This window comes from Symphalangus syndactylus, chromosome X, assembly GCF_028878055.3.
Source record: "Symphalangus syndactylus isolate Jambi chromosome X, NHGRI_mSymSyn1-v2.1_pri, whole genome shotgun sequence".
Classification (NCBI taxonomy): Eukaryota; Metazoa; Chordata; class Mammalia; order Primates; family Hylobatidae; genus Symphalangus; species Symphalangus syndactylus.
This window is the reverse complement of record NC_072447.2, coordinates 35484686-35500941: the sequence shown is the minus strand read 5'-3', so window position 1 is coordinate 35500941 and position 16256 is coordinate 35484686. Positions and strand designations below refer to the sequence as shown.

The window sequence follows — 16256 nt, the reverse complement described above, 5'->3', positions numbered from 1 at the left end:
CAAGCCCAAGGGTTGTTTTTCCATTTTATCGTCCCAATTAACAAATAAAGGATATCCTCACAACAGAATAATGCATTTTAATTTTTTAGATGAGCTTTTTGTTTTTATTTTTATGAGGACAAAACTAAGACATCTGATCAATTTCACTCTATCATGCATTCTAAAATATATAGAGTTCTTTAAAAAATACCCAAATGAAGAAACAATTAGAAAATTTGAATGAAGGGAAATAAATGCTTAGGAGAAAGAGGGTGTTTTAATGTTTTAATAAGTCTTTGCTTATCATGTTGTCTTATTAAGTGACATTAGTAATATTTATACTATCTATAATATGGCATAAATACAAACGTGTTATTAATTTACTGAAATTATTATTTTATAACAAAATAAGTTTAAACCATGATTCGTATCTTTGAATTGGCTAGAGCACTACAACTATGAGAAATGGATAAAGCAACCCTACTTCTACTGTATTCTGGCACACAATATACAAGTTGGCACTGAAGTATCCATTAGAGCATTATAAGGGACTTTACGTGCATTGTCATTTAGGAAAGCAGATTTGCTGACAGACCAGTAATCTGTGAATAAATTAATTTATTCCTTCCCTCAACAAATATTTTCTAAGTGCCTATTTTATACCAGATACTTTTTTACACACTGGTACAAGAAATAGATGGGGTCCCTGCACTCATCTAGTGGGGGAGTTGGAGATCAAATAACCATCCAAATTAATATAAAAATAAAACTGGTGAATGGGACACAGGAGATATACATGGTACTAGGACAGCATATAACTGAAGATTTGATGTGATTTAACAAATCTGGAAAGGCTTTCCTAAGGTGGATGAGAAAACGCCTAAGACGTGAAGGGTGAGTAAGACTCAACTAGGTGAAGAGGGATGAGGGAACATATTAAGTGCAAATGCCCAGTGGTAGGCAAACAGGAAGGACGGTGAGGCAGCCTGTATACTTGGTGCTGGGCATGACGCTTACCTCATAGTAAATGACCAAACCTTCAAGGGTCTTATAGGCCATGTTAAGGACTTTGACTTTACCCTAAAAACAATGAGAAGTCATTAAATTGTTTTAAACTGATGAGGGTAAAAAGTGAGAGAATGAGATCGGATGAGATTCATTTTCAAGGAATTCATCCTGACTGCAGGTGTATGGATCAAACAAATAAACAAAATTAAGATGCTACAATTATCATGACCTCAAATGAAAATGGTCATATTTTGTGCCTTGTAGTAATAGGAAAAAAAGGGAAACAGAGTACATTAATTTTACCTTTTTTAAACTCAACCACCACTTCTCCAACTTTTCCACTGATGCATCTGTAATTGCTCAAAAGAGTGTACTCAACCCTGGGAGGTCTGGAGAATACAGCTTTAAACAGCCTGCTGCAAGCCTAAAATTCCTGTTAAGTCTCTGGTCTCATCTTTGAAATAATGCCAATTTTGCTTTCTACATCATGAATATAATATCCATGTTTGTTTTAATAAAATGTTTTAAAAAGCTTAGCAAAACAAAACAAAACAAAACAAAAAACAACTCTTTGGCTTCTTTTGATCATTTGGCTTCTACAACCACAAAAATATACCATTTTGAGGAACACAGGCCTATGCTGTACGTGAAAACTGTGAATTCACTCACTGAATGTAACTCAACACAATGATTCCACATTGAAGACTATACTTGCTGTTTTTAATCAGACACTAAACAATAAAAAGCCATAAACAATTAAAACTTATAGACTCCATTTTTTTCAAATTACTTTATACTCCCTTCCCCCACCCTTTTTAAAAATTAGTACAGATGATCCATTCTTTTAGTACTCTTTTTAGAAGCTAATAACTTTATTTTTCACAATAACCCTTATGTGTGAAGTACTGCAGGGAAGACACATAGAAAGCTAAAAGTCATTAAGAACAATTTGAGGCTGGGTGCGGTGGCTCACGCCTGTAATCCCAACACTTTAGGAGGCCGAGGCAGGTGGATCACTTGAGGTCAGGAGTTCAAGACCAGCTTGGCCAACATGGTGAAATCCCATCTCTACTAAAAAATACAAAAATTAGCCAGGGGTGGTGGTGGGTGCCTGTAATCCCAGCTACTCGAGAGGTTGAGGCATGAGAATCACTTGAACCCAGGAGGCGGAGGTTGCAGTGAGCTGAGATTGTGCCACTGCACTCCAGCCTGGGTGATAGAGCAAGACTCTATCTCAAAAAAAAAAAAAAAAAAAAAAAAAAAAAAGAACAAATTGAGCCTTAATCTAGGGTTGCTCTGTTATAAATAAAAATGATAATTTAATATTGCTTTAAGAACAGTATTAATACTTAAAAGTCTATTTCCATTCTTCATATAAGAACTTGGTTCAGTAAAATTCGAAATACCTAACAACATAATGTTAATGATTTAATTAGTCTTCAAAATAATTTAACACTGTTTTCAAATCATTCCTGAGAAACAGATTTGAAACAGCTGTACCAATTCAATACACATTCTTTGTGGGCTTATTTTTGGCAGCTAAAGTTTTATAATGTGGCATTTATTTAAACTCAGGACATGATGAGAGTTTTATTGTCTTTGTGAAATGCAGATTTGTTCTTGTACATTTGTGCCACCTACTCATGCTCCTCCCTCATTTTCCCTCTACTGCCCACCTCTCTCCTTCATCCAGACAAACCTATATACAACCCCCCTTTAGTTAATAACCCCATTTCAACTCTAGAGTTTCTTGCTGTGCTGCTACATTTAGTACACACCCCTCTTAGATTATGCCTTAATTAAATAAGTAGCTTAAATAGTTGCTAGAACCCCACCCTCCTCACAGATCCCTTCCTGATTCAATAAAATTATCATCTTCTCTTTCCAATGGTACTCATATACAGCCTTTAAAAAAATTACTATGTGTGCTAGTTGGCACTTCTCTCTGTCTTTGCCTAAGTTTGTCAATGTCACTACCATCCCTTACAGAGGCTAATTTCCCCAAAGCAGAGAATAATTAATTTAAAACAACCCATTAAAGCACCTTCCATGCAAAAGCACTGAGAAAATAATATCTATGGAGCAAATATATCTACATAAATATACTCCTTGTTCCTAATCTGCACTAAATCATGAGTGTTACATTAAGGAGCAAATGTTAATAACACTATAAGAAAAATAACATTTCTTCTGAACAAAATTCTACATATGGAAAAGATATATTTCTTCTTTACATAAAATGACAAGAATTCCTGTTCCCCCAAAAAAGTCAAATCCAAAGTAGACAATTGTTGGTGCCAATTTAGTCACCTTTCAATTGAAAAAAATACCCTAATTTTTCAAAAGGAAGTGATACAAACAATTTGATCACTTAAGCTTATTTGTAGTTCCTGCCAGAAAATTATTTCCAATCTCTCTCTCAAGACAGTTTAACTCAAAATTTTGATATTTTCCTTTATGTAATAAAGACAAATTTCAACCTCAGCTCTGGGTCCTATGACGGGAAAAATAATTACTAAAGAGTATTGTACCTGTCAAAACATCTTTGCCTTATCCAATACATTCTCCTTTACAGCATTTAACTTTTATACTGACTAGACTTTATATAATCACTACATTTTCCTCTATTATAGGATTGTATACAAAACATTGGTTTTGCTTTTTATACCTAAAAGAATGTATTTTATTTTCTATCCTCAAGATGGCTGAGTCATCAGGACAGAAATTAGAAGTCAGAGAATGCCTCTTGAAGAAATGATTTATAGTAAACAGGAAAGAGTAGAGCAGTTGATTGTGGAATGGGTTGAGAAAAGGCTATCTTAAAAATTTATATTATTTTAAGAAACATAATAATACAAAAGTGGCTGGAGCTAAATCACAGAGATGGTAAGAGAAGACCAGCAAAATGGGGCCTATTGGTTAACTCTGAAAAGTCATAATCATTTTATTTGACTCAGAGAGATTAAAGATTACTGGAAGAATGTAATGTAGGGAGCTGAGTCCTAGAAAAATAACTTAGTCATGTGGATATTTTGAATGAGTCTCAGAATTGGAAAAGACGTAAGAAAAAAACTGGAATGACTGAGTGTGACATGGACTAGGAAAATTAATAATAAAGTTACTAACAGGGGCCCTAAAGCATTCAGGGGTTTTTGTTATATTTCAGTGGGCAAAAAAGTAGAGATGGTCTGGGGACTCAAACAACTGCAGATTATGAAATATTTCCAGGCCCTGCAAGTGAACAGGTAGGAGCTGAGAAATAACTTATTTTAGAATAACAGATGGAGGAAAAATGAGAACAATTATTGGCCTACTTTTCTGCCTTTGGCTTTTTCCAATAACTCATTTGCCTTTATTTACCTTGAAAAGAGTTTATGTTTTAAAATATAAAAACTACAAAGGGATTGGATGCAATTTCCAATTGAAGAAGGTCAGTTTCAAATGCTAAATTATGAGTATTTGATTTTCTCCAAAAATATTTTTATAAAATTAATATTAAAAATTAATTTGAAGGTCTATAAGATATCTCCAAGTAGCCAGAAGTACTATCAGGATAATTTGGGATATAGCTACTTATTTCACTGACTCATAAGGAGTTCATGTATTTACTGGAAATAACATTGACACTGTGTCATATCCAATTTTTATTGTCAGTAGAAAATTTAGTTGAGAATTTGATTTTACAAATAATAAAGTTGGTGAGCAAATGAATACAAGGATTTCCTTATATCTTCACTACTAACAATATATGAATTTTATATTTCCATCTCCCTCAAATATTTTAATAAAAATTAATCAATCAAAATGAATCCATTTATACATTGCATCAAAATTGCAATGTAAAAATTGTCCCTCATAAATAATCTTGAATATATGCCACTAAAGCTTAATAATCTTGTCAGCTTTTTTTCCCCCTTCATTTCCCTCTCTGGGACTGAGTTTCTATACCACTTCTACAAATTGTCTAGAATCATAAATACATGGCCATTCCTATTCTTATACACTTAGTGATTCTTTTTCTGTTTAGTCAAGAGAAAAATACCCTAGAAAGTACATAAAGAATGTACCTTACTAAACAGAGTTATAACTATTTATGATTGTGACCAGCTGAAAGCATATACTATATACTTTTAATGTTAAGGATGATGAAACTGTCTCATTTGGAGCATCCTCTGAAGAACTCCCACACTGCAGTTGTTCAAGCGTCTTGTCCATTCTTTGGTACTGCCTTTACAACACTACATATTATACAACACTAAATGAGGTTTAGCCATCTCAAAGCTACAGCCTAAATTAGCAGTTGACTTTTAAATATTACTGCATTACTGCAGGACGAAAATATTTTTAAAATGTCCTTTGTTAAACTTTATTTGGGGAAAAGGGCAAAGAGAGAAAAATTAAGGTAACAGTGTAAGTTACAAGTTGAGGAAATGTTTGTTTCATCCAATTATTTTTTAAAATATCATTTTCTGATAATATCTCAAATCAAATATATATGAGTATTAAGGAAATTTCAGCAGTAAGTAGTTTGGGATTTGAAATACACAGGTAATTATATCATTCATTCTCTTCCAGTCATATGTGTACACGATACACAAACTATCTTGGCTACCCAAATGATCTTTTCAAATAGCTCTAAAATGCGTCACCAACAGGTATGAAAACAAGGTATTCGACTTACATATAAAAAAAAATTTCAAATCACAGCTAACAATGTTAACCTAACTTCAAAGAAGCCACGTTTTAGGCTGGAAAGACTTTTAAAGGACTAGTGTACTGAACAACTAATAATGTGTGTCAGAATAGGTGCATCATATATTCTACTTGCTTCAGTGGACCTAAACTATGGAGAGAGGGGAAACTGCAAGAATATAACTGGGAGGGTGGGAGGTGGAGATTGAGTATGCAGCACTCACTACAGGCATCATGGGAATTTGCGAAAGGTAGTCTATGAAGGTAATCAGACTCCCATGGAGCCAAGATAGCTTGTCTTTTAATATTTCAGCAACAGACTCAAACTAAAGTAACCTTTTAGACAAATCCAAAGAACGGGGTTTTAAGCATTGTTGCTTCCTGCATATACTCTGGCTCTTTCTTCCATCACTGAGAAACAGAGAAGGTGGAGAGTGAGGACAATTGGTGGGAATCTAAGATATTGGAATTTCAATAGCAAATATATAAAGAGAAAAAGCAGCAGCAATGATGAGCCACTGCAGGACTTTGTCTTAGTCATCTTTATATCCCCCATGGCACCTTAGCACAATGCACTGCACACAGGAGGGCAGTCGATAAATAATGTATTAGGTTTAATTCAATTCACTCACATTTGTACTGCTTAGCAGTTACAAAGCAGTTTCCACATATTAGAAAAGAAAAGCAAAGTAAATGAGGAATAAAGGGGCGAGTAAGGGAATAAAAGGAAAGCAAAATAAAGAAAAATCCACAAGAATAAGCAAGCGGCCAAAAAGGCTGGGGAAAAAAATGAGCAAAAAAAAATCAGTTTCTCCCTGTCACTCTCAATCCCTCCCAATCACCTCACCTTTTGTTCTAAATTATCTGGAGCTTAGAAAGTCTGACTGCTAAGTAAGCACAAGAAGGGGCTCCTTCATCGTAGGAACGGGCATTTTCAGCGATAATAAGCCTTTGGTCCCTGACTGATCTACCTAGAGTTTGCTCAGGTATGACCTCGAGCAAAGCGCTAACATTTCCCAAGTGTGGCCACGGATCCTTTACTCCATTCCATCCCATTCATCCCCTCTTCAATTCCCAAAATCTTAGGGAAGAGTTAGGCCTGGGGATCCAAGGGGTTGGTGGGTGGGGGAGTCCTCTACAAGCCCCTTAACTCAGACAACAGAGGGAGGTAGTGAGACAGGAAAGCCCAGGGATTAGAAAAAAAGCTCACGTTTGCGATTAGGAGGGTGAGTGTCTATAACTGTGGTTATTATAAATCGCCAGGGGCAAAAAGGGGGAACCTTCAAGATGGAAGAAATGTGAAGGTACCTGAATGCGCATCACCTTACATCTGGCGTTGAGCCCTTAATAAAAAGCCGTGAGGTCCAAAACCTCGACTGGCTTGAAACGGAGAAAGCAGAGAAGGCAAAGGATGCGAGGTGATGCGCTGGAGGCAGCCCACAGATACCAGCAAGGATGCTGTCCCAGGGGAAGCATGATGTCCTCACCCTCAAAGTAGCACGTACCCCCGCCCTGGGCATCCTCAGCCAAATCTGGGTGTGAGGGGATGCCAGGCTCCAAATGGGGGCGGCCGCGTCCTGACCCCATTATGCGGGCTAAAAGTTGCTTGGGAGAGTTGGCGCTGGGGAAGGCACCTGGCAAGGGCGGCCGCCGAGGGGGCGTCAGCTTTCCCAGGAACAAAGGGGCCAGGGAAGGGCGACCAGGGAAGCAGGTCCTGGGGGAGTCCACCCTGAGCTGGGAGATAAGGGTCGCCACATCCTCCTGGCCCAGGGGCAGTAAGGGGAGCAGGGAGTACGCAAGATGCGCCGGTATTCCGGCTCCCGACTTCCTGCCTCCAACCGGGTGGCGCCCGCTGCCCTCTAGCTCTCTGGCCGCTCCGCGCCCCTCTAGCTGGAGACAAAAGGAGACCGGGGACCCCAGGCCCCTGCCAGTCCTGGAGGACTCCCGCCCCGACGCGTACGACGATCCGCCAGTGGAAGCCGCGGTGGCGGGCTCTGGCGCGGCGGGCGCCCCCTCCTAACCTCGCACTGGTGCCCCGCGCCCCAGTGCCGCCTCACCCTCCCTGCAGCGGGCATTACCTTTCATCCAGTCCACTACTTGACTCGGAGACCATTTGCTCACCGGTTCCATTATCAGAGCCATGGGTACGGGGTCGGTTCCGTGCAGAGCGCAAAGCTCAGTCACAAAACGAACTCAGCAGCCCGAGCTGCTCTCAGGTGGGGTCCCTTGCTGGCCGCAGCCTCCCTGGGCGGGCGGCGCGGAGAAAGCGGCTTTTGTGTGTCGGGTCTCGCGGCTGTAACGTTTCTCAGCCAACCGCAGGAACGGAACGGCGACGGGGAGGGAAACGTGCAGGAGTCGTGGCTCCGCGCCGGGTCTGCTCAGTTCCCGCTAAGGCGGCTGCTGCTGCTGCTGCTGCTGCTGCCTCCGCCGCTCCGCTCGGGTCTCCGTCCCTAGGGAGCTTCAGTTCATGGTTTGAGCTGCTGGAGGGGTCGCGTCGCCGAGGGAAGCAGCCTCTGCCGCACGCCCTCAGCCAACTTGCCCGCTCGCCTCACGCGCGGGAGTGAAGCCCCCAGCACGACTAGCTGCCCGGCGGAAATGACGAGGGGCCTCCTGCCACCCAAAATATCTCTCCGCAGCCCTCGGGTGCGGGGCGCGCGCGCCACGAGCCCCCCGCCCGCTCGCTGCCGCGCGGTCCCGCCCCCAGGGCCGACGGCAGGCGCGCGAGGCGCGTGCGCGTGCGCGTGCCGGCACGAGGCCGGAGCCCAGCGTCTGTCTGGCAGGCAGACAGGTGCCAGCAGCTCGCAGCCTGGCGTTCCCGCTCTGGGGGCCGTCCGGGAACAGAGGCGCGCGAAGTGCGCGTGCGCGGCGGCGGAGGCGGTGGCGGCGCAAGGCAGAGCCAGAGCCCGGAGTCAGTCAATCAGGTGCGGGCGGCTGGAGCATGGCTTTGTGAGGCCTCTGAGGGGACCTGGCGGTGGCGGCCACGGCGGGACGGGCCGCCCACCAGTTGAACTCCGGCAGCTGAGGCGGCTGAGGAGGTATCCGCGGCCCCACCACCGAGGGGAGGGGGACACCACTGAGCGCGGGGCTTACAGCGAGAGCCCGGGCTTTCCTGGCTCTCGCTTTCGCCCTCGCCCTCCCCGCTGCTGAGTGGGCTCCGGAGGTGATTCCCGAGACCCGCGTACGCCTGCAGAGACGGAGGTGTGGACTGCCGTGGACGAGAACGGGGCTCCACCTGCCAGAAGCGCAGCGATGATGAGGCAGGAGAGCTAGTGCTGTCGGATCTTCCCCGGGTGATGAGCGGGTCCTGGGAAGTCAGGCGTTGAGGCTGTCACTTGCCAGCTCCTGGTTGTGGTGATCCTGAGACAGGTTCTGCCCCAAGTACCATTTGAAAAGGCTCTGTTTCAGGTTTTGGGCCAACTCCTCTAAAGTACCTATTTTAGAGAATGTCATTTTGTGTTTGATATTCTTATATATTAATAAGAACCGAAGGGCAACAATGGGATTTAAAATGAGTGACAAATTGTAAACATGATTTTTCAAAACTCATTTTCTTCAAAAACCATACACAGGCTACTATGCAACAGTTAGTAAAATACAGTTTGCGTAATGAGGCTTCACTTTAAAAGACAAATATTCCTAGAGTGTAGATGCAAACTCTCTACCACCGTTATAGGCGTTTTCTCTCTATCATTCTTAAATAGGTCCATTAAGTAAAAGAGAAACTTTTTAAATAAGCATTCCAGTAATGTCAATAGGTTTTGCCAGTTCCTGTGGTAACCCATTTTCTCTAGTCCAATTTTATAAGATGCAGAAATGTCACGTTCTTTAACTGGCATGAGTTGACACCCTCCCCCCCCCCCCCACACACAAACAGCTGAAACCACAGTAGTTAAAATATTGTGACGTTTTTAACTGCTGATTTCAATGCTAGTGATAGAGAACAAGTAAAATTTAAGATGGCCTGTATTTAGGCTTCTTTATTTTTCTAACTATCCAAACTTAGAAGTATATGCAGAATTTTGGAAAGACATTTAGAAAATTATCTAGACAAGCCTACACTCAGGGGACACAGATAACAACACTTTACTTTCACAATCCAGATCGTGGTGGTGACTTACAATTTTTTCTTGGCTGACCAGGTGTGAAAGGTATTCCAATAGAGTCTAAGAAAATTACATCAATGTTTCTAGAAAAGACCGTTTTCAGTGTCAGTAATTGAAGGAGTAGCTATATATATATATATATTTTTTTTTAACATGTAATGGATACATTGTGGGGCTGCAGTCATAGGGAGATGCTAAAAGTAATTTTATCAAAATAATACCGCTAATAATAACAATGAATATTTATTGAGCATGGTGCTAACTACCTTACATGTGTTTTATCCTCCAAAACAGCTCATCATTAGCCACATTTTACACATAAGAAAACCCCACCTATCACATTCACTTCCTATCTCCAAACCTATTACACATAATGCAATAAATGTTGCATAAATTAATGAATAAGGCTTAAAAAGGTAATTTGTCTGATGTCATGATGCACCAAGTTAAGGTGATTCCAGAATGTGAACTTTTAAAACTAGTAAAAAGAGTTGTATCAGTGTCACAAAACGAACAGTATGAGTGATGGAAAGCCCATTGAGTGTTAACAGAATATGTCTCATCAGAAGTAACTACAAAAAAGTGTGAGTCACCCTGAGTGTTCCTGACCAGAACCTAAACAGCAACTCTGAGAATGTAGAAAATGACTAAATTTGACTGACACACCAAACTGCACCTTGAGGCTGGGCTTGCAGGACAAGCAAGGTTCAAAGTGAGATATTGCTTGCTTAATGAGTGGAATATCAAAACAAATGTCAAAGACCAGGATGCAGTAAAAATAAAATAGATGTATATCTCATGAAAAGACCAGTGCCAAAGAAGATGGGAAAACAAGATCCCAGAGAAAGATTTTGAGGAAGACCTTAGATCAGAATTCAGTCATATATGTTCTCCTCTTATTTATGTTAAAGTAAGGAATTCATTTGGTCTAATCACCTGAGATTATTAAAAAAAATAAATCTAAGAACTAGTAATGACTGAAACAAAATGTAGGTGTGGAGTTATACTATCTAGCAGATTTTACCAAGGCTTTAAATATTTGCCCTAATTCCTTCTCCCTGAGGTTTCTCCTACAGAACATAGCATTTGCCTTTCATTTTGACAATACAATGAGCATTAATTACTTCATTTAATTTGTTCAGAACATAAGTGGCTTTTTACTTCAAATATTCTTGATTTCGGGGAAAGAAAAATAAAAGGATTAAATCTTCATTGCCTTCACTCTTATTCTTAACTACAAATGACTCAGCTAAAACTTTCTTGCATTTTTCCTTTCACAACTTTTCAAATAAAATAGGTTTTATTTTATTTTTTTCTTGTTAGTCAAAATGTTAATGTCTCGCTCCATTTTTGTAAGTGTAGTGTAATGTGATTACATACAGACTTTAGCAGCTTAATTTTGCCTTCTCCTAATGCAAAATACAGTCTCAAAGATTAGGAGAAAGTGTGTTGTCATAAAATACATACTAAAACATAATGCAGTAAATAGAATGATGTCACACTTACTTCAACAGTCTAGACATAAAAGCAAAACTGATCTTTGGAAGCAGCCTTAGATTCTTTTCGGAAGCAGACAAAGTATAAATATTAAATTTTTTTTTTTTTTTTTTTTTTTTTTTTTTTTTGAGACAGAGTCTCGCTCTTTGACCCAGGCTGGAGTGCAGTGGCGCGACCTCGGCTCACTGCAAGCTCCGCCTCCTGAGTTCACGCCATTCTCCTGCCTCAGCCTCCCGAGTAGCTGGGACTACAGGCGCCCGCCACCGCGCCTGGCTAATTTTTTTTTGTATTTTTAGTAGGGATGGGGTTTCACCGTGTTAGCCAGGATGGTCTCCATCTCCTGACCTCGTGATCTGCCCGTCTCGGCCTCCCAAAGTGCTGGGATAACAGGCGTGAGCCACCGCGCCCGGCCTAAATATTAAATTAATTGGAAACATAACTTGTGAGATATTTGCACCCATATCAAAATGAATCACTTTAAATGATCTTTTTATTTTAAAAATAATCTCGAGTCAATTTATGGCACTAGTTGTTATAGTTTGATCTTTTCTAATCTTCTGCCTCTAGATTTCACTAAAAAACTCTTGACCAAAATATTCTCTTAAGGTTTTATAGTAAAAGTAGTGATTCTAATTAGCTTCAGATATGGAATTTACAAATGGTTTCCTAAGTAGAAGCTGGGTGCTCAAAGGATCTGACTTTCAGAGGTTAGGTCAGATAGGGAGGGAGCGTTCCACTGGAAGAAAGACCTTCAAGCCTTTGTCCCTTTGGGGCCAAAGAAAGGAGTAAAAAATAAGAATGTTTCTTCTTGAGCTGCAAGCTTAGTATCTCTGACCCCTACGTTGTCCAACCTAGGCTATCTTATAGGGGCCATAATCTTCACTTAGCGTTTTTTCCTGCTAAAATGCTTGCTCTGCATCAGACCTCAGACTTGTCATGTAAGACATATTTTAATGTTTTTAGTTACTTAACATTTAGACAAAATGTATTGCAGAGTCCTTTCTGGTAATTTTCCCAGTTCATTTAGATTTAGTATTTTTTGCTAGAGCTGTCTGTTTGATTTTTAGAATTCTTGCCATTTTAATGAGTAATATTCTATCAAACTATTTTCTCTCTTTTATCTGTTGTCTTTTAATGGGTAGTAAGAAATGACAACACAGAACAGCTTTGAGGGTAGTCCATTATCTAAACTAGAGGAAAGGATAGGAACCTCCTTTTTCCACTTATTTTTGCCCAGACCTTCCCTATAATTTCAAAAGCTGATGTTCTATGCTTGCCCAAACTATACCCCTTGATCAGAAAAAATTAGGCGTTTCTGGTAAGACTAGTAAACAAAACACATTATTCCCGAGAACAATATGTAAAACTTGCTCCAGGGAAATCTCAGCAAAATTTCTGAAACAATTTCTTTGCAGTGTAATCCAACTAACAGCTATGAATTAAGTACCAAAGCCTCTGATATACCCAACCACTTGATAGCAATCTGTCTAAGCTTCCAATCATCAGAGACCTTAACTGTAAATGGGCCTTCAGTGCACTGCTCTGGGCCGATCTCCCTCTAGATTAACAGGGAGAAGCACCCAGAGAGGATAATTAAATTAATAGAATCCTTTCTTTGCTGTTCTGCCTCTAGGGTAAACTATATTAAATCCAGCCATGTCCTTTCTTGACCAAGATATACAGCAATACTCTCTGGGTGAAGAGAAATTGGCTTGAGTTGAGGTTATCCCAATAGGGTTTAATAGGGCTCTTTCCAGGGCCCCTCCCTGCTGCATTAATCACAATCTAATAAAAATCCCAGAGCCCACCAAGATTAGGAAACCTAGTTTTCTTAACACATAAAGCCCTAGCCCACCAGGGAAGTTTTCAATGTGCTTTTCAGCCATAAATGACAGGCATATAAACTCATTATTCAACAAACATTTCTTTGAGCACAATGTGCTGCTCAAGTTGTATCCTTTGATCAGAAAAATTAGCTTGATTTTGTGGATGCAAAGACGACCAAGATTTTCATAGACTGGTAGCAGAAACAGAAACGTGTACTTAATTTAATAGGATAATGTGATAAGTGCAATGATAGATGTGTCCAGTGATATGTGAAGAGAAATACCTAGCAGCTGGGAGGAAGACTATATGGAAAGGATAATGCCTCATTTAGATTTTAAAGGACGACAGCCAGGCAATAATGCAGAAGCGAGCTTATAGGCAGAAGGGACAGCGCAGTCAAAGTTGTAGAGCACTATGTATAGGTACCTGGATTGCTGGCATTAAAAACCAAAGCAAGAGGTGACAGGAGATGAGGTGGGAAGGATAGGCAACAGCTAGATTATGGAAAAAATCAAACTGTCCAAGATAGAGCCATCTAAGGATTTTAAGAAATGGAGTGACTTGGTCATATTTATACATTCATGTTTTATATAGACTACTCTGGCAACCATGGAGAAAACAGATTCAAGAGAGATAGGATGCAATTCAGAGGATGTGGCAATAGACCAGTGAAGAGATGACTCAGGTCAGAAATAGGACAGTGGAGGTGGGGATGGAGAGAAAAAGATATATTTAATAAATAGGTTCTCCATTAGATACAGGAGATTAGAAAAAGAGCAATATCAAGAATGATTCCTGGGATTCTAGCTTGGGTAAATGGGTAAATTGTTTCTCCTCCATATAAAAAAGGGAGCTGACTTGGGAGGGGAAAGTGATCTGAGATATTAGTTCTGTTTTGGACATTCTAAAGATGAAATACCTATAGGGCAGTCAAGAAGAGATTTCCAGTAGGTAGCTTCTGTGATCATGTATAGGAATGTGAAGCTGAGTATGGGCTGAAGATATGTTTGAGAGTTACTACTAAAACAAGAATATGGATGAGACAGGGAGGATGTCAGGTGCCCCACTGAGGAAGCCCACAGAAGAGAAAGAGAAGGTATGTAAATTATAAGAAGAACCAAGAGAATGTAGTGTCACGATACCCCAATGAACAAAGAATTTCAGGTAGAAAGAAGTGAAAAATTGTGTGAAGTGCAAAAATGATGCTGTTCCAACAAGAACAGAAAAAAAGAATCTGGTAGTTTTGTCAGTTTTTATATCTTTATGGCATTATTAAGGTCTGTGAAAGAACTGGATGTCAGAATAGGGAGGCTTGGTATATAGGGCATTAATTTTTTCACAAGTTGATTTTCCTTCTATCTTTCCCCATAGCCTACCTATGTGCATATTTTATTCAGATGGATCCACAATGAATGACTACAATTCTTCAATTTACTCACTACCACTTGCATTAATCTTTTTTTTTTTTTTTTGAGACGGAGTCTTGCTCTGTCGCCCAGGCTGGAGTGCAGTGGCACCATCTTGGCTCACTGCCAGCTCTGCCTCCCGGGTTCACGCCATTCTCCTGCCTCAGCCTCCCGAGTAGCTGGGACTACAGGCATCCGCCACCAGGCCCGGCTAATTTTTTGCATTTTTAGTAGAGATGGGGTTTCACCGTGTTAGCCAGGATGGTCTCGATCTCCTGACCTTGTGATCCGCCCACCTTGGCCTCCCAAAGTGCTGGGATTACAGGCGTGAGCCACTGCGCCCAGCCTGCATTAATCTTTTCTAATGAAATCCCAGACACTAATAATGACACCTACTCTTATCTGATTATATTTTACCACTTCTAGTAGTATGATGACACTCTTTAAACTGGACTGGCTTTGAAATCCCCCCTCCATCAGTTACAGGGGAACAGCTTTGCCGTGGCACCCTGGGATCTTACACATCTCCACATAAGCCCTGTAGGCAAAGATCAATTGCATTGTGACACATGTTTTGGCAGAATGCTCTACAATCCTGCCTGGAACATGGCAAGACAGTCAGTCTAGTAAAGAACTATCAAAGTCAATTTCTCATCTGCCACCCTGGTTCCAGTGAGGCATGGGACTTTCCATCTTACCCAAACTTCAGATACAGTTTCAGACTAAAAATGGTTTAGCTGTAGTTTAGAGTTGGCTCTTCAACAACAGAGTGACCCAACATCCGTGTCTTCTATCACCTGTCCCTTAGGATTTGGTGTTATCCTATGGACTAGGGACATGGGGAGCCAACATCATGCTGATTTTGCACTGCTGTCTGTGTAAATAATAAACTTTCTCAATCTATTCGGAGTTGTCTCTTTACTGGCCAAATCTATGGAAGTGTGACAAGCCAACTTAGCAGCTGCCACCATGCTGCTGCATAGGTACTGCTTGACCACTTGGCACAGATCTGACCTAAGAAGCCCATAAATACGCCCAAAAGGATTCAGATCTGCTGAACGTCTGCCTGTGGATAAACTAGGCCAGTCCAGCGTGGCCTAGTATATCAGCAGCAGCAGCAGCGGCAGCAGCAGGAGCAGCAGCAGCAGCAGCAACTGTTTCAGATTTGAAAAGACTACATTTTTCCTAATCATTAGGGCTTCCTAAGATAACTCATAATTAATAAAAATCCTGTGTTGATATTGCAGGATAGGAAACAAAGGAAAGACTCTGATCTAAAGCCTTTATTCTGAGCTTTAATGTTATTTACAAAACACAGAAATTTAGGGAATGCTGTCACATTCAAGATTATAGGTCCATTTTCATTTGAACATTTAGCAGTCCTACTTGGAAGTGGCAAATGTGAACTGGCAAAATTCATGCTAGATAAGCTGAAAGGTCCTGTTTATAGGTTAACTGGTACATCTCTATAGACAGATCAAAAATTTTAATGAAAATGTGTTTAAGGTAAGAGAGCAATTGTTTAATATTTGGCTAATAATTGACAGACTACACAGTATGAAAGATGGAGATTGGAAAAGATAGTTTCCCTTCTCCATAGGTTTTTTTTTTTTTTCCTCAAATAGGTCTTATTTACTTCTAGGAAGATCGGATAACTTAGGATGCTCATACCAAGTTGGAACAAAATCAATTATTCCTACTGACCAGGAACTGTATCCAGAAAGAGAGAGAGGCATGTAAGTGT

General features: G+C 40.5%; 2 protein-coding genes across 11 annotated transcripts in view; one reads left to right on the top strand and one right to left on the bottom strand.

Annotated features, from left to right (window-relative positions):
• The window catches only part of CNKSR2 (connector enhancer of kinase suppressor of Ras 2), a 283752-nt gene extending 275041 nt beyond the window's left edge, over positions 1–8711 (bottom strand). For all 8 annotated transcript variants that reach the window (XM_055268902.2, XM_055268903.2, XM_055268904.2 and 5 more), the window contains exon 1: positions 7758–8711. In XM_055268902.2, the coding sequence (XP_055124877.1) occupies positions 7758–7821 (64 nt within the window). In that variant the 5' untranslated portion in view covers positions 7822–8711. The remainder of the gene's footprint in view (positions 1–7757) is intronic.
• LOC134736056 (uncharacterized) overlaps positions 8275–16256 on the top strand; it is a 277215-nt gene continuing 269233 nt past the window's right edge. For 2 of the 3 annotated variants that reach the window (XM_063635267.1, XM_063635266.1), the window contains exons 1-2: positions 8275–8714; positions 16138–16248. In XM_063635267.1, coding sequence (XP_063491337.1) covers positions 8275–8714; positions 16138–16248 — 551 coding nt within the window. Of the gene's footprint in view, positions 8715–16137; positions 16249–16256 lie in introns of those variants that run through there. The other variant, XM_063635268.1, reaches the window with a different exon arrangement.